Source organism: Myotis brandtii, unplaced genomic scaffold (assembly GCF_000412655.1).
Source record: "Myotis brandtii unplaced genomic scaffold, ASM41265v1 scaffold1424, whole genome shotgun sequence".
NCBI classification, from domain to species: Eukaryota; Metazoa; Chordata; class Mammalia; order Chiroptera; family Vespertilionidae; genus Myotis; species Myotis brandtii.
In genome coordinates, this window is record NW_005355089.1 from 655,276 (window position 1) to 679,433 (window position 24,158).

Sequence of the window (24,158 nt, forward strand, 5' to 3'; positions counted from 1 at the left end):
GAAGCTAGCCCCCCCCCCCACCCCCCCCCCACCCCTCACTTGGCCCACAATCCTTGTTTCTAGCCAGTCTGTCTCACAAGGGTGGGGGTTCTGGTTTCTACTTAGGTTCACGCAATCCCCAAGGCCAAGGAGAGGTCAAGGACTGAAGGGGAAGGGGGGTAGCCTGGCTCTGCCAGGTGGGTGAAGGGACCCAAAGGAGGATGCACACCTGAGGGGCTCCGTAGATGTACAGCACCAAGGGCTCATTCTCAGGGACCACAAACCATGCCTTGTGCCAGCCTTTCCCGCCCTTCTCCATGTAGTGCAGGAAGCTGCAGATGACGCTGTTCTCCGCAGCCACTGAGGCCTGCTTCTGTGGCCAGAGACATAGAGGGCATCAGTGTTGATAGAAGGCCTGGCCTGGCTCCTCTGGGCTTCAGTACCCCTCAGCGGAGGTATTGCTGTGCCCATACTTCAGATGAGGACGCTGAAGCTCAGGCGGCAGTAGTGATTTGCCCAATGTCCCCCAGTGAGTCAGACAGGCCATGGCTACTACCTCTAAGAGCTGGTGGGAGAGGCACCTAAATGCCAGTCAGGCGTTCTTCCCTCCGTTCATTTACTCCTCAAGTCCTTTTATGCATTTGTACCTCACCTTTTTTTTCTTTCATCTTTTGTCATATCCATCCCCTACACTCAGCAAGAGGCGACCTGGCATTGTGGTTAAGGGGATGGGGGGGTGGGGGTGGGGTGGGTAAGGCTCAGAATTCCAGCTCTAGATGATGTATTGACTCGGAAGGAAAACAGATAGAGCTATTGTAAGGATTAAATGAATTAATAGATGCAAAGCGCTTAGGATAGTGCCTGGCACAGAGTAAGAGTTCTTTAAATGTTAAATAAAATAAATACCTCGATTTGGCTAAGAAACAAAACCAAAATGTGCACGCGCCTAGAAAGATAGGAAGCATAAGTGTTAGTGATACTCTAGTGGGTAGAAGAAATAGGGTGTTTTTATTATTTGTTTAGATTGTCGAGTTTTCTTCAGTGCACATATCCCTACTTTGTAATAAGAAGAGATCATTTGTTAATTAAAAAACATGCAAGTTCTGCCACTCACTGGTTGTGTAACTTGGCTAAGTAACTTCCTTGGGCCTCAGTTTCCTCATTTGTAAAACAGGGATAGTAATAGCCTGGATAGATTCGTTACTATGAAGGTAAATGCCTAAAGCACTGAAATAAAAAGCCAGGTGGTTTTGCCAGATGGCCGAAAGGACCCAACTGGCTTTCATCTGGTTGCATTCATTTTACGAGCTCCAGGCTTGGGTCACTCGTTCAGTGGATGCACGTGGCACTACAGTTTCAGAGATACCCAGGCCTCAATCACTGGGTGGGTGGCTGGGACCCATGTGCTTGGCGTGTGAGGGTCAGTGCTCATAGGCCTGGCTCTTACCTCCAGGATGGACCTCCGGCGCTGGGGTGTATGCTGGCTGCAGGCTGGGCTACTCCCAGGCACCCCGTGCAAGGCCACATAGCAGTCAGTACACACACGGTTGGAGCGGTTGTTGTCATAGATGAGGCGGGCCCGGAACTCGGAGCACTTCCCACAAACCACCTGAAGTGGCAAATGGGCAAGAGATGCCTGATTTCCAGAAGGCCTTCCCCTTCAGTGTCCCAACTCCCATGATGGACTCCCGGCCTTTCCTCACCCTGCCCTCTCAGAAGTGGGCCTTCAGGTGGCCAGCCTGGCCCCTCCCTGGCTCTGCCCAGCCTCCCAACACTCACGTGCCCGCAGGCCTTGCAGTGGTGCCTGCGCTTGGTGATGGAATTGAAGGGCTCCTGGCAGCGCATGCACATGGTGACTTCCTTTTCTCGGATGGGTGTCGGTGCACGCTTCCCAAGATCCACGTTCTGCAGAGAGGGCCAGGTCCTGGGTCAGAGGCAGCTATCCCTAGGCCCAGCCCAGCCGGCCCAGCCAACCCTCGCCCCTGCCCCAAGGCCTGGATCATCACTGGGAGGCAGCAGACACATTCAGAACCTGCCTTTCATAATTTTCTTATTTCACAAAATCCTATCATAGCTGTTAAGCATTTAAAAAAATCCTATCCTTCTTAAAGTTACCTAAGCTGTTTTTTTAAACACATATAACAACCCTAGCTGGTTTGGCTCAGTGGATAGAGCATCAGCCTGTGGATTGAGGGGTCCTGGGTTCGATTCCAGTCAAGGGCACATGCCTGGGTTGCGGGCTCAATCCCCAGTGGGGGGTGTGCAGGAGGCAGCCGGCCAGTAATTCTCTGTCATCATTGATGTGTCTAGCTCTCCCTCTCCCTTCCTCTCTGAATCAATAAAAATATATATAAAAAAATAAAAAACAGCCCAGCTGGGTGTGACTCAGCGGTTTAGTGTCAACCCAGGATCCAAGAGGTCACCAGTTCAATTCCCAGTCAGGGCATATGCCCAGGTTGCAGGCTCGATCCCCAGTGGGGGGTGTGCAGGAGGCAGCTAATCAATGATTCTGTCTCATCATTGATGTTTCTATCTCTCTCTCCCTCTCCCTTCCTCTCTGAAATCAATAAAAATATATTTAAAAAAAATATAGCCCTAACCGGTTTGGCTCAGTGGATTAGGCGTCGGCCGGCAGACTGAAGGGTCCTGGGTTCGATTCCGGTTGAGGGCATGTGCCTTGGTTGCGGGCACATCCCCAGTGGGGGGTGTGCGGGAGGCAGCTGATCGATGTTTCTCTCTCATTGATGTTTCTGACTATCTATCCCTCTCCCTTTCTCTCTGTAAAAATTCAATAAAAAATATATTTAAAAAACAAACATATAACATAGTATTGTACAATATTCCCATATTCAATGACTAGTCAGTGGTAATAGTTCAGAGTGTTGTGCCACAATCAGCATAGTTACCCTTTAGTATATGCTTCTGATTTATACGAAATAAATTCCGGGAGATATAGAATTAATACTGCTATACAGTTTTGTTAACTCCCGTTTTTCTGCTACTGTATTACATGTTACATGTATGCATGTTAAAGGCATTGCTGAAAAAAAAAGAGACCTGCCTTTGAGTCCCGGCTGTATCCCTACCTTATTGTGCTACTGAACACAAGTCATTTCTACTCTCTGGGCCTCCATTTCCCCAGTGATATCTGCGGCCCTACCAACAAGACTGTGCTTCCGGTCTCCCTGGGTAAGGTGGGACTTGGAGGTCCAGTATAGAGGGAGGGGGTGGGACTCTTACTGGAGAGTTAGGGGGTGTGTCTTCATCTTCCCTGTTTGTTGAGTTCAACAGTTTGAAGGTCTCCAGCGTCTGTTCATGCTTCAGAAGGGTGGAGTTGATGGCCTGGGGAGGAGGTGTAAGTAGGTCAGATCACCTCACAACCCGTCCATTTCCACCCTCACCTCACTTTCCTATGACCTAGCCCGAGGTCAGAAAAGTTGTGTTCTAGGCACAGCTCTGCCCCTTGCTAGGTGTCTCAGTTCTTATATTTGTGAAATGAGGGTGGAGATCAGTGACTGAAAAACCTCAAAAGGCCTTCCTAGCCACTGTCTGGGCTTAACTACGCTTTTACAGGGCTTAACTCACTGGGCTCACCCTCCCAGAGGAGGCAGGTCTCTAAAGGAAGAATTTGTGAGTTTTTACCTCTGGACCTCAGTGAGCTTATCTGTAAAATGGGACTGGGAAAGTATGTTGTCCAGGCTCATAGTGGTCAGATGTCAGTTTTAGGGGAGAGTTCACCAACCCCTTGGGAGCCTGTGAATATTCTTCCTGCCCCTACCACAAAGCCTTCTTGGATGTTACCTGGACCCAGTCTTTCTTCTCTTCCTCAGTCCTTGGGGGCAAAAAAAGAAAGATGTTGGGTTAGGCAGGCCAAGCAAAAGCGATCAGAGAGGTAAAGAGCAGGTGTTTTGGAGTCAGATCGACCTGGGTTTGACCCTCTACTCCTTCACTTATAACGCATGTGACCTTAGGCACATCCTTTAACCTGTCTGAGCTATTTATCCAGTAGTTACTAAGACCTTCCAGACTTGGTGCTAGGGACTTGGGCCCCAGAGGGGACCCTACCCTCAAGGAGCTAGTGGCCTGCGGGGTGGGGTGGGCGTGGGGGGGACAAACAGGGACAATACAAGGGTATTAGTGCTGCCACAGTGAAATCGGGCTGAGGAGTCCAGAAGAGGAGACCACCCATCTGCAGTTTGGGTGGGGGTTGCTAAGGAAGGGCTTCCCTTAAGGAGGTGCTAAGCTTCAGGTAAAGATGAGGTGTGTGTGACAGTAGGGATATACAAGGAACGATAAATAGTTCCCTCTTGCAGGAATGTCAAGTTTGAGACAGAAGAGCAGTTTCTTTTTCTTCACTTGGAAAATGGAGATGATCATTACTTAACTGGGGTGACATTTACATGCCCAGCACAATCCCTGGTACACTAGATGCTCAATTAGTGTGGAATTCCCCCTCCCTTTGCCTTTCTCCCCTGACTCTCCTGTCTGCCCCGCAGTTTCCAAGGCCTCTGCCCTGGCTGCAGCCCCATCATGTGCTCACTGGGACTTGGCCCAGCTTCTTGGCTGATTTCCTCCTGGTCTCTTCTAATGACCTTCATATGCATACTCCAGACATCAAAAGTGCTCTTCTAACCCTAGCTGGTTTGGCTCAGTGGATAGAGCATCAGCCTGTAGACTGAAGGGTCCCAGGTTTGATTCCGGTCAAGGGCACATGCCCGGGTTTCGGGCTTGATCCCCAGTACGGGGGGTGCAAGAGGCAGCCAATCAATGATTCTCTCTCATCATTGATGTTTCTATCTCTCTCTCCCTCTCCTTTCCTCTCTGAAATCAATAAAAATTTTTTTTAAAAAGTGCTTTTCTAGTATGAAAGTGTGATTATATCTTTAGAACCACTTCATGAAAAATTAAGGATGTGAGCCAATATTTAGCTACAAGTATGTTCACTGCAATGCTATTTATGCTAGTGAAAAAATTGGAAGTAGCCTAAGTCTCTGACAATAGGGAATCAGGTAAAAAAAAAAAAAAAGTACATCACTACTGAACACCGGCCAGGGCCAGCATTCTATTTTTGTTTAAAAATTATATGTGAGCCCTGGCCAGTGTGGCTCAGTTGGTTGGAAGTTGTCTCATGCACCGAAAAGTTGCCAGTTCAATTCCCAGTCAGGGCACATGCCCAGGTTTCTGGCTTGATCCTCAGTGGGGAACGAGCAGGAGGTAGCCAATCGATGTTTCTCTCTCTTACATCAATGGTTCTCTCTCTCCCTTCCTTTCTTTCTAAACACCAAATATTTAAAAAATATATATGTGACATGAGTGTTTACATTTGTCAAAACTCATCAATAAATTTGACCCCCTTAAGGCGTATGCATTTCACTGTTTGAAAATTTTGCCTCAGGAGAAGGATACCTAAAACAAATATTGAACTTTAGTTGATTATATGACCATGAAAGTCTTTAGGGGTGAGGTGTAGCAATGTCTACAAATGACTTTGAAATGCATTTTAAAAATCAGATGGATTGGTAGATGGATAAAAAGATTTGCAGAATCTATACAGTGGGCTTCTAGGTGTTCATTGTACAATTCTTTAAACTTTTCTGTGTCTTGGAAATTTTTCATAGTAAAATACACACACACACACACACACACACACACACACACACACGTGCGTGCACACATATGTGAATAGAGGAAAGGCCTCAGAGGGGATCTGCCAACACAGCAGCACTGGTTCTCTCTAGGTGGTACAATTCTAGGGAATTTTACTTTATTCTCATTGTACTATTTTTTAAAATTCTACTTTGTTTATATTTTCTAATTTCTATTGCAGAAAAGATTGCTTTTGATTTTTAAGAGCCACAATAGTGTTTTTGGCAATACATGCTGAAGTATATAGGGGTGAAGGGCCATGTCTGTAATTTACTTTAAAATGGTTTAGTAAGCCGGTTTGGCTCAGTGGATAGAGCATTGGCCTGTGGACTGAAGGGTTCCGGGTTTGATTTCGGTCAAGGGTATGTACCTCGGTTGTAGGCTCCGCCCTTGTCAGGGCACATGCAGGAGGCAACTAATTGATGTGTTTCTCTCACATCCATGTTTCTCTCTGTCTTTCCCTCTCTTTTCCATCAATGGAAAAATATCCTCAGGTGAGGAGTAAAAAATAAATTAATTAATTAATTAAATGGTTTAGTAAGCCTGGCCAGCATGACTCAGTGGTTGAGTGTCAACCTATTTGACTCCTGGTCAGGGCACATGCCTGGGTTGCAGGCTCAATCCCCAGTAGGAGGCGTGCAGGAGGCAGCCTATCAATGATTCTCTCATCTTTGATGTTTCTATCTCACTCCCCCCCCACTTCCTCTTTGAAATAAGAAAAAAAAGACATTTAAAGAAATGATTCAGTAAAAGATAAATAAAGCAAAATGTCAATAGTTGTTGACTTCTAAGTCAGTGGTTCTAAACCCTTTTGCACACACTAATACACCTGGGAGCTGTTAAAACTCCCCATGTTCAGGCTACACCCCACACAAATTATATCAGGGTCTCTGGGGGGCAGGGTGCCAAACATCAGGTTTTTTTTTTCCAAAAAATATTTCTTATTGTTGATAGTATTACAGATATCTGCCATTTCCCCCCGCCCTCGCTTCCTTCTCCCACTCCGTCCACCAGCCCTCTGGCTCCACAGCCGGAGAAACGTGCAGTCTTTAGTTAATGCCGATTTTCCCTTGCTTGCCAGCTCCTTAACCTGAAACCATTAAGCTTTTCAGTTCTTTCTTTTAAACAAAATACGAAAGCCTTGCCGAAGCAAGGCCACCAAAAATTTTCAGCTGCCTCCCAAAAAAATTGGGAGGAAGAGAGAGAGATAATCAGGTTTTTTAAAAGCTCCCCAGGTGAGGTTGTCACCAAGGTTGAGATTCGGTTGTCTAAATGGTGGGCATATGGGTGTTTGTTGTATTTTGACTTTTCTCCATATTTGACATTTTTCATTAAAATATATTTTTAAAGGCAGGATTGCAAAGCAAACCCTCCATGCTTTCCTCCCGCCACTAGGAGGAAACCCTGCACTGCTCAGCGCGCCCTTCTTCGCCCAGCTTTCCTCAGCAGCCCCCTCTCTCATCCCCAGCAGACTATACACCCTGCAGGGCCCCACACCTGCCCCCCCCCCCATACCAGTAGGCTTTGTTCTTCTTTTCCTGGCCTCAGGCCTCCAGGATGCTTTGTCTCCCAGAGCTTCAAACACCCTCTAGCCCGCATTCGCCTCTCTCTCTCTCTCTCTCCTGCCTCTCAGCAGCCCCAGCAATGAGGGTTCTGACTCTCATTTCTCACTTCTTTGCAGTCTGTCAGAAGCAGATCATCTAGCCCAGTGGTCAGCAAACTGCGGCTCGCGAGCCACATGCGGCTCTTTGGCCCCTTGAGTGTGGCTCTTCCATAAAATACCGACTACTGTGAATGGGCCACAAAGTTTCAATCGCACTGTACGTGCATGCCCACACGTATTTTGTGGAAGAGCCACACTCAAGGGGCCAAAGAGCCGCATGTGGCTTGTGAGCCGCGGTTTGCCGACCACGGATCTAGCCATATGCATCCATTCTCTGGCCTCGACCATGACCTCGGTACCTATCACCCGGGCCCTCAGAAGGCAGCATGAGCTCCAATCCCAGCTCTGCTCCTTTCTAGCTGTGGGATCTTGGGCAAGGTGCCTAACTCTTCTGTGCCTCAGTTTTCTCATCTGTAAAATGGGGTAGATGGTAACAGTAGCTTCAAGGGTTGTTTTATTTTTTGAAAACATATTTTTACTGATTTCAGAGAGGAAGGGAGAGGGAGAGATAGAAACATCAATGATGAGAGAGAATCATGGGAATGGAACCATGACCTCCTGGTTCAGAGGTCAACGCTCAACTACTGAGACACACCCGCCAGGCAAGGGGTTGTTTTAAGGATTGATTACACTTAAATTGTTGAAGCTAAAATTAAGTTAAAACAGTGCCTGGCATAAGAGCAAGTACGTCTTCATTAAATGTGAGCTACTATTATAACCATCCAAGTAGAGGATAGATAAGAAAGAAGCCTCTTTGTTTAATGGCTGGACATTACTTTTAACTTTATTATTTAAATTTGTTTTCCTGTTTGAAAAATGTCAAAAGTCATGGACAACAGTGTGGGATTGCTGGGGGGAGGGGGAGTGGAGGGAGGTGGAAGAGGATATGGGGGGGATAAGTGGTGATAGATGGAGACTTGACTTGGGGTGGTGAACAAACAGTGCACAGATGATCTGTTGTGGAATTGTGGACCTGAAACCCCTATCATTTTAACCAGTGTCACCCCAATAAATTCAATAAAAAGGAAGAAAAATTTCATCCTAGCTGGTTTGGCTCAATGTGGATAGAGCATCGGCCTGCAGACTGAAGGGTCCTGGATTTGATTCCAATCAGGGCTCAATCCCCAGTAGGGGGTGTGCAGGAGGCAGACGATCAATGATTCTCTCTCATCATTGATGTTTCTATCTGTCTCTCCCTCTCCCTTCCTCTCTGAAATCAATAAAAATATATTTTAAAAAGAAAATAAAAAAGAAAAATTTCAAGCATACTGAAAAACACAGTATAGTACAAATACATTAAATATCTACCCACTATATAGATGCAAAAATTTAAAATATGTTCCTATATTTGCTTCATTTTTATTGATATATGTGTGTGTGTAAAAGTGTATATATGTATGTATTTTTGGTTGATAAGTCATTTAAAAATAAATTACACATATGATACGAACTCCTCAGCATACATCATCAGAAAACAAGACCATTCTCTCATCCACTCCCTGAGGAATTTAGCAGTCATTTCCCAAAAGCTCAATTCACATTTACATTTTCCCAATTGTCTTGCAAATATCTTTTAGGGCTGTTTTTCTCACACCAGGGATCAAGCATTGTAGTTGGTATTTCTCTTGAATCTCTGAATCTACAATAAACTCTTTGTGTTGTTATTCAAACCCACCAGAAGAAGAAGCATCTTTGGGGAAAGGTGCCCACCCTTTCCCAGGAACATCTCTCCCCTGGGGAGGTAGCCTGTTGCGCATGGCCCTAGGCAGAGAATGCCTCAGCCTATCTGAAGGGAAGGTACAGGCAAGGGCAGGTACCTGGCCTGGAGCTCCAGGGAGCGCTGCTTTCCTGACACCAGGAAGGTCCGAGGCAGATTGAGGTTGGAGCTTTCCTTTAGCTGAAATAGAGGGAGAAAGCGGCTTTGTGAGGGCTATTGAATCCCTCATCCTTTGCACGCATGCGCACACAGACTTGGGGGGGCAAAGTCAGACGCCTCTGTTACAACCTCCCAGCACCAAGGCCCCATTTCCGGTTCCCATTTCCCACGCCCTGGCACTTACCTCCATGCCATCTACATCGATGCGTGCCCGCACGCTAAACTTCTGGCCAAGGAGCCGCAGCCTGGGCACGCAGTAGAGGAGGCGGTCATTGAACTAGGAAGGAAAACGTTGGGCTGTAGGTGCGCCAGCTCCCTACAGTCTTATAAGACTCCTGAAGCTTTATGACTGGGGAGTCAAGGCAACAGATGGAGACAACGGCCTAGACAGGACACAAAGGTCGCAAGGAGCCCTAGCCAGTTTGGCTCGGTGGATAGAGCGTCGGCCTGCAGACCAAAGGATCCCGGGTTCGATTCCGGTCAAGGGCATGTACATTGGTTGCAGGCTCCTCCCTGGCCCATGCAGGAGGCAACCAATCGATGTATTTCTCTCACATTGATGTTTCTCTCTGTCTTTCCCTCTCCCTTCCACTCTCCCTAAAAATCAATGGAAAAATATCCTCAGGTGAGGATTAACAATAAATAGATAGATAGATAGATAGATAGATAGATAGATAGATAGATAAACGTTGCAAGGAAAGAGTCTAGGCATGGGAGTCACTTCCTAGGTTAGTGACCTTGGGCAAGTCACTTCTCTTGGTCTTAGTTATATCATCTGTAAAGTAGAGGGAAAACCATTCCTAGTGTAGGTAGTGAAAGTGCAATGAGTCAATGGAGGAAAGAGTGACTAGCAGGAGGTACAGTCTTGAGTGAGTACCAGGCCAACATGTATGGAGGGCCTGGCCCACCCGCAACCCCACACCTGGCACTTACTAATATGAGGTATCGGTCTTGAGTGGTCCCATTCTTCGCTGACAGCTTAAGGATGTGGCCTTCTTTGATGAGCTCTTTGGTGGGGCTGACGATGTCTTCCTCACCCCCTAGCAGCTCATATACTTTCAACAGCTTGTGCATTCGCTCCTGGCAAGAGACAGTGAGCAAAAGGCAGGGTTGGGGTGCTGGCCTCAACGAGCAAGCCCTCCAGGACAGAGACAGCACAGGCGGGTGGCCAAGGAAGGGCAGGGCAAGAGGCCACTCACCATTTTGCGGATGGCAGCGTTAGAGTGCTCCGCGGCGGTGGCTATCAGCTCCAGAGACTCTGTGGGCAGAGTGGGAAGTCAGATGGAGGAAGGCCTAGCAGAGAAGAGGCTCTTGGGAGCTCCTTTGCTTCCTGAATACCTCCTCCTGGCCTGCCTACACCCTCCCCATCCCAGAAAGCACCAGCCTCAAAGATGTCCATAGCAACATCACACAAAATCAGAAACTGTCTCAATGCAGAATCATAATACATGGGATAGCTGGCGGCCTATACAATGCAAGCTTAACAAGATAATCATTACCATTAAAAATAACCACAACAGCCCTGCCAGTGTGGCTCAGTGGTTGAGCATTGGCCCATGAACCAGGAGGTCTCAGTTCGATTCCCAGTCAGAGCACATGCCTGGGTTTCAGCCTCGATCCCCAGTGGGGAGCTTGCAGGAGGCAGCTGATCAATGATTCTTTCTCATCATTGATATTTTTTTCTCTCTCTCCCTTCCTCTCTGAAATTAATAAAAATATATTAAAAAAAGAAAATGGGGGAGCTTGGTCTGGGGCAAGTTGGTCTGGGAGTTGAGACAGAAGGTCAGACTTGGAGCTTGGCATAAGTAGCCTAATTTGGGGGACTTGGGCTAGGGAGAAGAGAGTCTGAGTTTCTGCCTGGAGCTCAGTCTGGGTAGCTCAGTCTCAGGGTTCTCTCTGGGGTTCACACTGGGGAACTCTAGGAATCCAGTCTGAGGACTCAGTGGTCTCGGTCTGCGGGATGGATCTTGAGTGTCAGTCTTTTGGGCTCAGTCTGAGGGGCAGTAAATGGAGAGATTCATTTGGCAATACCCTTCTATAGAATGGTGAACAAGGAGACCAGACTGGGAGAAAGCTGGGGAGACTCTGGGGAGCACTTTTGGCGGGGGTGACCCTGGGGGTGGGTCTCATACTGGAGGAATCAGAATGAAACACTTTCTAGTGGTTCAATGTGGGGAGGCGGCATCTCAGCCTAGAGATCTAAATCTTGGAGGCAGAAAACACCAAGTCCTGTCTGGGAGGCTCCGTTCTGGAGAGCTTATGCTCGGGGGCTCCGATCAGACTCGGAGGCTGTTTGGGGAGGTTCATTCTGGATGGGGGCTGGCAGACAGGAAGTGGAGCTCTAAATGTGGAGAATGGACAATCCGACAAATCTCAGCTCAGCTGTGGAGACCGACCTGCAGGTCAGTCTGGACTCTCAGCCTAGTGCAGTGGTTCTCAACCTTCTGGCCCTTTAAATACAGTTCCTCATGTTGTGACCCAACCATAAAACTATTTTCGTTGCTACTTCATAACTGTCATGTCGCTACTGTTATGAATCGTCATGTAAATATCTGATATGCAGGATGGTCTTAGGCGACCCCTGTGAAAGGGTCGCGTTTGACTGCCAAAGGGGTCGCGACCCACAGGTTGAGAATCGCTGTCATAGTGGCTCAGTGCCTTTGGACTTGGACAACTTCCTTTGAGGACAAGTCTAGGGGTCAGCTTTGGGGTCTTGGCCTAGGAAGCAGGTGTCTGCCTTTAGGGGATCATTCTGGGCATGCGCCTCCAACTCTGGCATTCCAGTTGGGAACTTCAGGGGGGGGGGGGCTCTTGAATGGTCTGTGTGTGTCCTCGGGCAGAGTCCTCAACCTGGAGGTTCACCCTGGGGCCTCACTCCAGAGCCTCCAGGTGGGCCTTTCGGCTTGGAGATCCCATTCTGGGATTTCAACTATGTGGCAAAGGAAGGCTGGCCCGTGAATGAAGTCTTGGCAGGGGGCTGGGCCCGGGTGTGTACACTCACTTTGGGCATCCTTGCTGTCCGGGGAGCCGTGGGGCAGCTTTAGAAGATAGTCCTTGAGAAGCAGCTCGTAGCGGGGGATGCGCTGCACGGGCTCCAGCATGTGGTGCTGCAGCGTCAGGTTGCCACAGGCTTCCTCCTTCTGTGATGGGCAGAGGCACAGGGGCTCAGGACTGGCCACAGACCCCACACTGGGCCCCCACAGACCTCTCCTCCCACCTGCCCCATCCCTCTTGGCCGCGTACCTGCACCTCGTGGATGATCACTTTAAACTGGGTGGAGCGCTCTGTCCAGGTGTTGACCAGCTCCACAGCACGGTCGAAGTTTTTCACATACTCGCCGTACATCTTGAGGAAGGGCGCCAGCTTCTGCAGGATGTCTCCGATGCGTGGGTAGCGGTCCCTGGGATGGAGGCAGGGGCTGACATGGTCCTGTTGATCCTTGTCCTCAGCCCTCCCGCTGCCCCCTACCAGGCCCAAGCAGAGACCCATGGGGTCTCTTGGTCCTGGACATCTACTTCTCAGCCAGTCTGCTCCTTTGTTGTTGTTTTTTAAATGTATTTTTTTAAAAATATATTATATTGATTTTTTACAGAGAGGAAGGGAGAGAGATAGAGAGTTAGAAACATCGATGAGAGAGAAACATCGATCAGCTGCCTCCTGCACATCTACTGGGGATGTGCCCACAACCCAGGTACATGCCCCTGACCGGAATCGAACCTGGGACCTTTCAGTCCACAAGCCGACGCTCTATCCACTGAGCCAAACCGGTTTAGGCTTTAAATGTATTTTTATTGATTTCAGAGAGGAAGGGAGGGGGAGAGAGAGAAACATCAGTGATGAAAGAGAATCATCACTCGCTGCCTCCTGCATGTTGCACACTGGGGATTGATCCCACAACCGGGGCATGTGCCCTGACCGGGAATCGAACCATGACCTCCTGGGTCATAGGTCGACACTCAACCACTGAGCCACACCGGCCAGGCCAGTCTGCTCCTTTGGAAGTTCTGCTTCTATTATCAGCCAATTAGGCCAAGACACTCAGCTTGATGTGAAACTTTGGCCTGGGCTGCCACCTACCCCAATGCTGCCCTGCTCAACAGCAGGAGTGACATGCCCTGGATACCTGCCCTGACCTCACTGCAAGGGCCACTTCATGCACTGATCATTATTTTTTTAAAATATATTTTTATTGATTTCAGAGAGGAAGGGAGAGGGAGAGAGAGATAGAAACATCAATGATGAGAGAGAATCATTGATGAGCTGCCTCGTGCATGCTCCCCACTGGCTGGGAAATACACTGATTATTGATTCTGCACCCAGTCTTGTGCTGGGTGATTCTGGGGATACAAATGAGTCAAATTTAGTGGAGCCCCAAGAGGGGAATGGTCTAGTAGGGGAGGCAAAGTGATCAGGCCTGGTAGCACTCCTCAGTAGTCTCAATCAGTTCCGGGACACACAGGATGATGCCTGGTTCAGCCTTCAAGGGTCACAGCCAGTTGTGGAAATTGGCTTCAGCCAGCCCTCTCTGGTCCTTGTCTGGTGAGGGGGACATATTTTATCCTGTGGTTGTGGGGAGTGTAGAGGTGATTTTAAACAGGAAGTGACATGGTCTGATTATCCTTCAGAAAGACCATTCTGGCAGCTGGTGTAGACTCTAGAGCAGTGGTTCTCTACCTTCCTAATGCCACGACCCTTTAATACAGTTCCTCATGTTGTGGGGACCCCCAATTTCATTGTTACAAATTGAACATAATTAAAGCATAGTGATTAATCACAAAAACAATATGTAATTATATATGTGTTTTCCGATGGTCTTAGGCGACCCCTGTGAAAGGGTCGTTCGACCCCCAAAGGGGTCGCGACCCATAGGTTGAGAACCGCTGCTCTAGAGCAAGGGTGGGGAAAATCATTTAGGGGTGCATTAATTAAATGTTTAACCAAATATAGCAGGTGATTTTTTTTTTGGTTTTTGTTGTTGTTTTTACTCCTCACTTGAGGGTATTTTTCCATTGATTTTTATTTTATTTTTTTTTAGAGAGAGTAGAAGAGAGAGGGAAAGACAGAGACAGAAACATCAATGTGAGAGAAACACACCAATTGGTTGCCTCCTGTATGTGCCCTGACCAGGACCTGGGCCTGGGAAGAACCTGCCCATGGAGGCATGTGCTCTTGACCAGAATCGAACCTGGGACCCTTCAGTCTGCAGGCTCCATCTACTGAGCCAAACCGGCTAGGGCGTAGCAGGCTAATTTTGTTGTTGTTGTGGTTAATACTCACCCAAGGATATTTTTTTCCATTGATTTTTAGAAAGAGTGGAAGGGAGGAAGAGAGACAGAGAGAGAGAAACATCGGTATGAGGGAGACACATTGATTGGTTGTCTCCCGCTCAAGCCCTGACCAGAGCTGGGGATTGAGCCTATAGCAGGCTAATTTTTAAGTTGATTATTTTGTATGGCCGCAAATGATGTTATAAATATCCAAATGGCCCTTGGCAGAAAAAAGGTTCCCCACTCCTGCTCTAAAGGATGGATTGGAAGAGGAGAGCCTGGAGGTTGGGAGACTGTCTATCACCCCTGCCCTCCTACCTCAGGCCTCAGCTTAGGCCTCACCTCCTCCTTAGACCCTTCTCTAACCCCTCCCCGCTAGGCTTGGTTTGGTCCGTTTGTCTGGATTCCCACAGCCTCCCATTCTGAGCTCTGTCATAGCACCGGTGAAAAATATCAACAGCTCACATTCATTGAGCAATTCTTATATACCAGCTACTGTTCTCTACATGAATGAGCTAATTTAATCCTTAAAGCATTACAAGTGAGCCTATTCTTACTACTTTTATTCCACAGAGAGGAAACTGAACCACAGTGATTTAAGAAACGTAATGTCACAAATCTACACATGACAGAGCTAGAATATGAACCCAGCCCGTTTGGCTCTTAACCTCATACTCTTAAGGGCTTTGCTACCCTATATAATAAACGCCTAATATGCTAAGTGTCCGGTCATCCTGTCGGCCGTTCAACCAATCAAAGCATAATATGCTAATAATATGCTAAGGCCACTCAACCGCTCACTATGATGTGCACTGACCACCAGGGGGCAGACAGTCGACCGATTGACCAGTCGCTATGATGTGCACTGACCACCAGGCAGTAGATGCTCTGACTGGTAGGTTAGCTTGCTGCTGGGGTCTGGCCGATTAGGACTGAGCGAGACGGGCCGGGCACACCCTGGAGCCCTCCCGCAGTCCCTCCCTGGCTGGCCAACCTCCAGTGTCCCTCCCTTGCCCCAATCGTGCACTGGTGGGGTCCCTCAGCCTGGCCTGCGCCCTCTTGCAATACGGGACCCCTCAGGGGATGTCAGAGAGCTGGTTTCGGCCTGATCCCACAGACCAGGCTGAGGGACCTCACTGGTGCACAAATTCGTGCACCGGGCCTCTAGTTCTGTTATAATTTTCTGAGTCCTGGACTGTGTTTCCTATTAGTCTGGGAGGGCCTAGAAGGCAGAGCTTGGGCCTGATTCTTTCTGTGACAGGTGGTAAGGGCAGAGGGCAGGCAGCAATGAACTTGTGCACACATCTGGCCTGAGTGTCAACAGGCAAGTGGACAGGAGGACAGAAGCCTAGATCTGGGGCCCCTCACCATTCTTCCATGCGCTTCTCTAGCTCAGGCAGCAGGAATTGCTGGTGGAAGCAATAGATGGAGCAGATGTTAGAGAAGATGCCGTGGACAACATCGGCCGGGAAGGAACTGCGGTTCCGGGCTTCTTCCAGCAGCCGGGCACAGAACACCTGTGGGGCAGGGCAGAAGGCTCAGACCAGCTGGGCCTGGGGTTTGGCTAGGAAAGGGGTGGCTCGCAGGTGAGGGCAGTGTTTGTGGGTAGCACTGTGGACCTTTAGGATCAGCATGGTCTTGAGACTGAGGAGAGAGGGAATGGCGTTAGATTTCCATGTGGGGTTGGATCAGGTGGTCAAGGTTAGGACCTAGAGGTAGGCACTGGAACAGTGAAAATTCAGAATCAGGGTCAAGGTCAGAATTAGATTCAGGGTCAGAGAGAAGGTTGGAATTAGATTTGTTCATTTCACAAATATTTTTGAGTGCCTACTGTGTGCCAGGCAGTGAAGAAAGCAGTTAAAAGTCCCTGCCCTTAGTGATTCTAGTGGATTTGGGGTCAGTGTTAGAATGAGGTTCAAGGTCTGGTTTACAGCCAGGGGTCAATTCAGGATCTGGGTCAGAGTTGCAGTTAGGGCTGGTGTACCCACCCAGGGTTAGGGATGAAGGTTGGTATAAAAATCAAGTTTAGGGTCATAATCAAAGTAGACTTTAGGGACAGGATGGGGGTCAAGGTCAGAGAGGAGCCTTACCACCTCTAGATTCTAGCCCCAATGGAAGGGTTGGGCTCAGGTCCTATCACTTCCTCCTGGGCATCCACCTACCAGATCCCAGGGCCCCGGGACCCCGAGGGGCTATTCACCTGATCCAGGAGGTGGAGCCTGGAAACGTAGGCCTTCTCGGTCTGCAGGAGCTCATTGGCAATGTGGAACACCTTCTGCTGCACGGTCAACTGGAAAGGAGAAGAGGCAACCTGACCCACAGTCTTGTACTCTAACCTTTACCCAAGCCCCCAGAATTCTCAGAATACCTCAAAGGCTAGTCTAAGTCTAATGCCAGAGATAACCCTACATCCCATTTCTAGACCTTTAAGCCCCCTAGTTTCATCCCTGACTCTTCAATGTATCATAAAAGCCACCCCTCACCCGGCTGGCGTGGCTCAGTGGTTGCTCGTCGACCTATGAACCAGGAGGTCACAGTTAGATTCCCGGTCAGGGCGCATGCCCAGGTTGCAGGCTCAATCCCCAGTAGGGGGCGTGCAGGAGGCAGCCGATCAATGATTCTGTCTCATCATTGGTGTTTCTATCTCTCCCTCTCCCTTCCTCTCTGAAACCAATAAAAATATATTTTTAAAAAGCCACCCCACAATCCAGATGCCATGCACTCCTTCACTAGGTCACTCACTCACACAGCAGTCGGCTCTCTCCATTCATTTACATAGTGCAGTGGTTAGGCCTGTGGGTCAGGAAGTCAGACTTCCTGGGTTCAAATCCTAGCTCTGCCACTCGTTAGCTTACATAAATTGTGTAACTGCTTTGTATTTAAGTGCCGTTATCTACATATACAGCTAATAATAGCGCTTACGTCCATTTGTAATCGAGACAAATGATTTCATATAAGTGAAACAGAGCAGACTGCGGATTAAGTAGTCTATAAATGTTAGTATTTATTCACCCACTCAGTTCACTGTCAGCAAAGGCTCGCTGAGTACCTGGCGTGGGAGGAAAACACAGAAGTCTAAAAATGTATAAAACGCATTGCCTGTTGGCCCAGTTTCCTATTCACTGGACATATATTTGGAGAGTCCCTGGCCTCAGCTCCCACATTTGAGCTGGTTTCTGGTGGAGCAGGCATCCTGGCCACAACCCAACTTCTGGCTGCATCCTAAGGATGCCTTTGGAAGCAGCTTTAGGCTGCCAGGGCCCAGAAAGAGGTTCCTGTGGCCGAGAGCCCTCGTCCCCAGAGCCTCGGGTCCCTGGGGCACTCCAGCCCCTGTGCCCCTCCGGAGGCCAGCTGTGGAGAAGTCCCTCTGAATGTGAGAGGCTTTCTATTTTACAAATAAAGAAACTGAGGCTCATGGTGGGGGAGCAGAGACTTGCCCAACATCCCATAGCGGGTAAGTCATGGGATTTTTGAGCTAGAACAAGACTCTGAAGGTCCCCAACTAGGATGGCCATCTTCAAGATGGAAAAACTGAGGCACAGCCCAGCCGGTATGGCTCAGTGGTTGAGCATCGACCTATGAACCAGGAGGTCACGGTTCAATTCCCAGTCAGGGCACGTGCCCAGGTTGCGGGCTCGATCTCCACTGTGGGGCGTGCAGGAGGCAGGCGATCCATGATTCTCTCTCATCATTGATGTTCCTATCTCTCTCTCCCTCTCCTTTCCTCTCTGAAATCAATAAAAATATTTTTTTAAGCCGAAACCGGTTTGGCTCAGTGGATAGAGCGTCGGCCTGCGGACTGAAAGGTCCCAGGTTCGATTCCGGTCAAGGGCATGTACCTGGGTTGCAGGCACATCCCCGGTGGGAGATGTGCAGGAGGCAGCTGATCGATGTTTCTCTCTCATCGATGTTTCTAACTCTCTGTCTCTCTCCCTTCCTCTCTGTAAAAAATCAATAAAATATATATTTTTTTTTAAAAAATATTTTTTTAAAAAAGAAAAACTGAGGCCCCACTAGTGTTTCTCCAATGAGGGCGGAACCATTTTCCAAGTGGGCATTTGGAACTGTGCACGGTCAGGCTGGTAGTCACAGTGGTGATGGGGCAGGGTGTTGCTACTCATAGTTAGTACCAGGGGACCAGAGAAGCCCAACATCCAAAGTGGAAACACACTCTTTGGAGAAGTACTGAGCTAGAGAAAGAACCCAGCGGACCAGCCAGGTTTCTGGTTTCTCCACAGGGTCCTGCCACTCAGTGAACATGGGTCAGTACCTCCACAGACTCCTGTCTTTCCATCAGGGGCACTGGGATTTCTCTGTCCTTCTCCTCCTCCTCCTCCTCGTCCTCCTCCTCCAGGTCGCTATCCACCTCCTGAGAGCTGGGCCGGTGGGGGTCAGCCAAGGCCGCGGGGACACTGGCCAGGGCAGGGGGCCCGGGGCAGAGGCTGTGGCTGGGGGGCCCGTCATCGCTGACGAAGCAGGTCTCCTCGCTGTTGGACGGTGAGCTGATGCTGTCAATGCCGCTGTCCCGGTTGGGCACCTTCTCGCCATCCCGGGGCCCAGGAGCCAGCAGGAAGAGGCAGCGGGAGGCCTCGCCCTCAGGGAGCTGGGGCACTGGAGGCTGTGGGGGTGGCTGTGGCAGCATGGCTGGCTCTGTGGGACCTGGGCTGGGGCCAGGGGCTGGCCTGTCCGAGGCGACAATCACAGGCTCCCTGAGGTGAGGTGGACACACATGGAGGCAGGTGTGAGCTTGACTGTGAGGCCTGTCTTACGACTGTGCTGCCTACCCCAGGCCTACCCTCACCCTCACCCCCACCCTCATGCCCAGAGGGTCCCCCAGGCACCACACTCACCTTTCAAATTTCTCGATCAGTGAGGATACGGCTGCGGAACTAGGGCTGGCCTCTGCCCTGGGAGCCAGGCCCTTGGCCACTCGGGGGTCTGCAGGCAGTGGGCGTGATGGTGGAGGGGGGATGGGCTCGGGTGGAGGGGGCATCCGGGGCATCTGCAGGTAGCTGGGCTTTGGGGGGACTGGATGACAGGGGACAAAGAGAGGAGATCCCAGTGTGGTGGGTTTGGATGGGGCTGTCACAGCCAGGCCACCAGCCCCTCCACACTCCCTGAGGTAGGCACCGAGCAGGCCCGGGGTGAGATCCCAGTGTGTGCTCATTAGCTCCAAGCCACAGCCTCTGCCCCGAGAACATGGTGCTTCGTGTTCTCCTAACACGCCTCTCCTCTGCCCCTGGCCAGCCTTTCCCTTCCTCCTTCCCCTCTCCTGGGCCATTTCCCTGCCACTCTCTGGAACAACTTACCCTGTGGCTTTGGGCCTGGTGCCCGCTTCAGTGGCGAAGGACGCTGGCTGGGGGTTTCGGTGGGGGGGCCAGGGTCTGAGCGAAGCCGCTGGGGACCTTCTGGATGAGGCTCAATGTTCTGGCCAGGGTCAAGGGACAAACTTTTCACCAGGATCCGGTTTCCCTGGTGCAGCCCTGCAGGAAGGGAGAGACTGGGTGTGAAGCAACTGATGTTACTGCAAAGGGGGCTGGGGCGTAGCACGTCTTAGCAGGTGTCTGGGGTGTCAGGTTTCCCTGCACCCCTCTCTTGGCCACACTGCCATCCTGGGAAGCCCCTATCCCAGCCCTCAGACGGGAGCCAGGCCAGGAGCTGGGGCTGGGAGTTTTCACCACTAGAGAAGACCTTTGGCAACAGGATAAGAGTTCTTTGTGATCAATACATCGATCCCTTGCATGTCATTATTTACTTGGGAGTTTACCCAGGTGGGGGTGGGAGCGAGCACCCTATAGTTTGCTTAGTTGTAGGCCTGGTTTATTTGACCGAAGTGGGTACATTGAGCCTAAACCATTCTCTTTTTTGTTAATCCTCACCCAAGGATATTTTTCCCATTGATTTTTAGAGAGAGTGGGAGGGAGGGGGAGAGACAGAGAGATAAACATCAATGTGAGAGAGACACATGGATCTGTTTTCTCCCACACACCCCCCACCAGGACTGGGAATTGAGTTTGCAACTGAAGTACATGCCCTTGACTGGAATTGAACCTGGGACTCTTTGGTCTGCTGAGCCAAACCGGCTAGGGCTGAGCACAAATCATTCTCTTTTTAAAATATATTTTATTGATTTTTTACAGAGAGGAAGGGAGAGGGATAGAGAGTTAGAAACATCAATGAGAGAGACACATCGATCAGCTGCCTCCTGCACCCCCCCCTACTGTGGATGTGCCCGCAACCAAGGTACATGCCCTTGACCGGAATCGAACCTGGGACCTTTCAGTTTGCAGGCCGATGTTCTATCCACTGAGCCAAACCGGTTAGGGCCATAAACCATTCTTAACCCTTTTTCTAAGGATCTAAGGACTTCCTTGCCGACAACTTTATATAGCTAAGTGTCTGGCAAATGATAAGATTGTATTTCATGAGCAAAAGTTTTGCTTCTTAAAATCCCAGATTCTCACTAATCTGCACTACTTTCCTCCACTTACATACACCCACACCCACATCCACACACCCAGCACCCAGAGTTCAGGTCATGTGAACAGCTTTAAGACAGTAACACATTCAAAAAATGGGAGGCCTTTTTGTACTGTCCCTCTTGCCCCGAAGTGGGCTCCCTAAACCCACCTCTGCCTTTGGCCCTGGGCCAGATGATGGTCACACTTGGCAGAGAAGATTTGGTCTGTCTGGTATCAAGGGACCCCCTAGAGATGACATGCCCTCAGGGAAGGAATGTGTGTGTGTGTGTGTGGGGGGGGGTCTCAGATGATCCAGAAGTCAATGGAGGCCGGAGCAGAGAGGGCAAGGCTGGATGGCAGGCTGAGGGGCCGAGTGACCATCCTGTGGGCAGAAGAGTTTGAGGACAAGAGAGCGGCAGTCAAAGAGCTACCACCCAATAGCGCGTCGGCTTGCGGGCTGAAGGGTCGCGGGGTCAATTCCGGTCAAGGGCACATGCCCGGGTTGTGGGCTTGCTCCCCAATGTGGGGCGTGCAGGAGGCAGCGGATAATGATTCGCTCTCATCATTGATGTTTCTATCTCTCTCTCCCTCTCCCTTCCTCTCCGAAACCAATAAAAATATATTTAAAAAAATAAAAAGAGCTACCACCCACACACAGGGTGTTAGCGTGTCTATGCCACAGCCACATGGCCTCTCACAGCCATGGAGGGTCTGTTACCCTGTGTCACACCATCTTAGTCACCAATGGGCCCACCCTGTCCCAGAGACACCGGTGTTATTTACTGTGTCACATGACTGCAGAGCCACATAAATTCAAACGTCCAATCACATGCCATCACGCTCCTGAAAACCCGGTCACATATAGCCACAAAGACCCCCGGGTCACAGCGTCGCATATGATCACGCAGCCACACTTCGCAAGCCTGCTATTTCACAAACAGCCTTGCACAACAGTTACCCAAACACTCCTCATCATATACCTGTGCATATACTCCTCGAACATGGCTCCACTGAGTCTCGAACATACGCAGTGTCACTCACACCGTGTTTCACAATTGCAGGGCCACATGGTCACATGGTGTCCCAAAGACGACAGCCACACAGGGTCAGTATCCCATGTGAGACCCAACCTCAGCACAGTCACACACTGCCACGTGCCCAGAAACACAAGGACACACACATATAGCATAACTTACTAGGTCATACACATGAAACAAGCATGTCCATGATGTCCCCGGTTCTTAGGGGCTCAGCCACACACACACACACACACACACACACACACGCACGCACGCACGCACACGCACACATGACACTTGCCTCCTGGTCTAATGGGTCATGGGCCTGTGTTACAAAAACACAGCTAGACACACACAGAGACAGCCTACAGGGTCACACTGGCATAAAAGAGTCCCAGGGAATTTTAGGTCCCGGTCCTGGAGGGAAGGACTAGCCCAACCCCCAGGGTTCCCGCAGCTTCCCGGACTCCCTGACACCACCCTGGCCACAGTCCAGCCAGATAGGCCCCAGGGGACTGAGGCCACGGTGCCCTCCCAGTCCTGAGGGAACGTGGTGCCCCAGGACCCAGATTGAGCCCCCCACCCCCACCCTGTACCTTGCTTTGGGTGCAGTTTCCTCACTTCCTTTCCCACCTGGGCAGGCAGGGCCCTGGCTGGGAGGGGGGAGGCGCTCCTCTAGCTCAGCTGGGCTGCTCACCCTGCCCTGCTCAGCACATCCTGGCCTGGTCCTGCCCTGCCCTCCCCTCCCCCTGGGTGTGGGGTTGAGAAGGATGAATCACCTGGAGGGTGGCACACGCAGAGACACAGTTCGAGAAACACACGGCCAGAGAAAGTGAGAGACACAGACAGGAGCTGCTAACAGGGCCAGGGATCCAGAGAGTAAAGCCGGGCGCTCTGCCATGCAGAGACCCCGATTGGAGGTACACATGTAGGTGCTGGGGTCCCAGGCACCCCTAGTCTGCCTCCTCTGGCCTGGAGGACCCGGCCCTGTCTCCACCTCAAAGCAGGCAGGCCTCCCTGGGCAAGTCCCCCCCACCCACTCTGCACAGGGCAGCGAGGCCCTGGCTGGGGATCCTCTCCCTTTGCTTGTCTTGGGGATAGGGTGACCATACCACCCTCCAAGGCCCTGCTGTGGCCCAGCCTCTCCTTTTTCTCAGCCACTGTGCTGGCAGCCCTGCAGAATGGGAAGCTGAATGAAATTCAGCTGTTCTGGGGCATCTTGGCTTCCCAGGTGAAGAGGGGCAGGGATTTTCAGCCCAGGTTCTAATGAGGAGATGAAGACAGAGAGAGGGCAATGAGCCATGGTCTGTTTACTCAGTGGTTAGAGCATCACCCCCCACACAGAAGTGTCATAGGTTTGTGCCCAGCCCCTGTCAGGGTGCGTGCGCGAGACGCAACCAATCGATGTGTCTCTCACATTGATGTTTCTTCCTCTTCCTCTCTCCCTCCCTTCTACTCTCTGTACAAATTAATGGAAAAAAAATATCCTCCGGCGAGGGTTAACAGGACAAATAAAAAAGGCCTGGCTGGTGTTCTCAGTGGTTAGAGCATCAGCCCATGCACCAAAGAGTCTCAGGTTTGATTCCCAGACAAGGGAACTTATCTGGGTTGCAAGTTCTATTGATCCCATCTATGGGTCTCTCTCACGTTGGTGTTTCTCTCTCTCTCTCTCTCTCTCTCTCTCTCTCTCTCGCCGCCCTCCTTCCCTCCCTTCCACTCTCTAAAAAAAGTCAATGGAAAAACTAACTAACTAACTAACGAAAAGTCAATAGAAACAATATCCTTGGGTGAGGATTAACCCCCCCCCCCCCCCCACACACACACACACAAAGAGGGGCAATGACTTGCCCAAGATCACACAGCAAGTCCATGCAGACTTTCCACAGACTGGACTCCTCCCTTAAGCATGCTCTCTAAGGTGAGGTTGGAGAAGAGGGGAGCCAGGGGGAGAGGGGTGTACCTCGGTGCTTCAGAGACAGGTGAGCTGCAGTGTGGCTAGGGAGAGAGCAACACCCCCAACCCCGCCCATACGGAGATGAACAATGGGGTTCCAGTTCAGGAGCCTCAGCCTGGCCAAGAACCAGGCAAGGCTCCATTGAGGGAAAGGTTGAAGATCCCCCTCCCCATTTCAGTGCTCCCCTCCCTGTCCCTCTGCCTACATGTCCCTGTCTCCTGTTTTCCCTCAGTGGCTCTTTGGCCCCAGGTCTTGCCACTTACCTGCTCAAGAACCTTCTGTGGCTCCCACGG

General features: G+C 50.3%; 1 protein-coding gene across 1 annotated transcript in view; it reads right to left on the minus strand.

Annotated features, from left to right (window-relative positions):
* FGD1 (FYVE, RhoGEF and PH domain containing 1) overlaps positions 1-22,573 on the minus strand; it is a 24,024-nt gene extending 1,451 nt beyond the window's left edge. Inside the window, exons 1-17 of the mRNA XM_014535323.1 lie at positions 22,508-22,573; positions 19,741-19,914; positions 19,282-19,459; positions 18,702-19,140; positions 16,632-16,721; positions 15,800-15,948; positions 12,408-12,564; positions 12,166-12,304; positions 10,364-10,422; positions 10,098-10,244; positions 9,349-9,441; positions 9,106-9,185; positions 3,781-3,811; positions 3,220-3,321; positions 1,759-1,884; positions 1,427-1,588; positions 209-352 (exon numbers count right to left, since the gene is read on the minus strand). Of these exons, the coding sequence (XP_014390809.1) occupies positions 209-352; positions 1,427-1,588; positions 1,759-1,884; positions 3,220-3,321; positions 3,781-3,811; positions 9,106-9,185; positions 9,349-9,441; positions 10,098-10,244; positions 10,364-10,422; positions 12,166-12,304; positions 12,408-12,564; positions 15,800-15,948; positions 16,632-16,721; positions 18,702-19,140; positions 19,282-19,433 (2,070 nt within the window). The 5' untranslated portion in view covers positions 19,434-19,459; positions 19,741-19,914; positions 22,508-22,573. The remainder of the gene's footprint in view (positions 1-208; positions 353-1,426; positions 1,589-1,758; positions 1,885-3,219; positions 3,322-3,780; positions 3,812-9,105; positions 9,186-9,348; positions 9,442-10,097; positions 10,245-10,363; positions 10,423-12,165; positions 12,305-12,407; positions 12,565-15,799; positions 15,949-16,631; positions 16,722-18,701; positions 19,141-19,281; positions 19,460-19,740; positions 19,915-22,507) is intronic.
* Between the last annotated feature and the right edge of the window lie 1,585 nt (positions 22,574-24,158).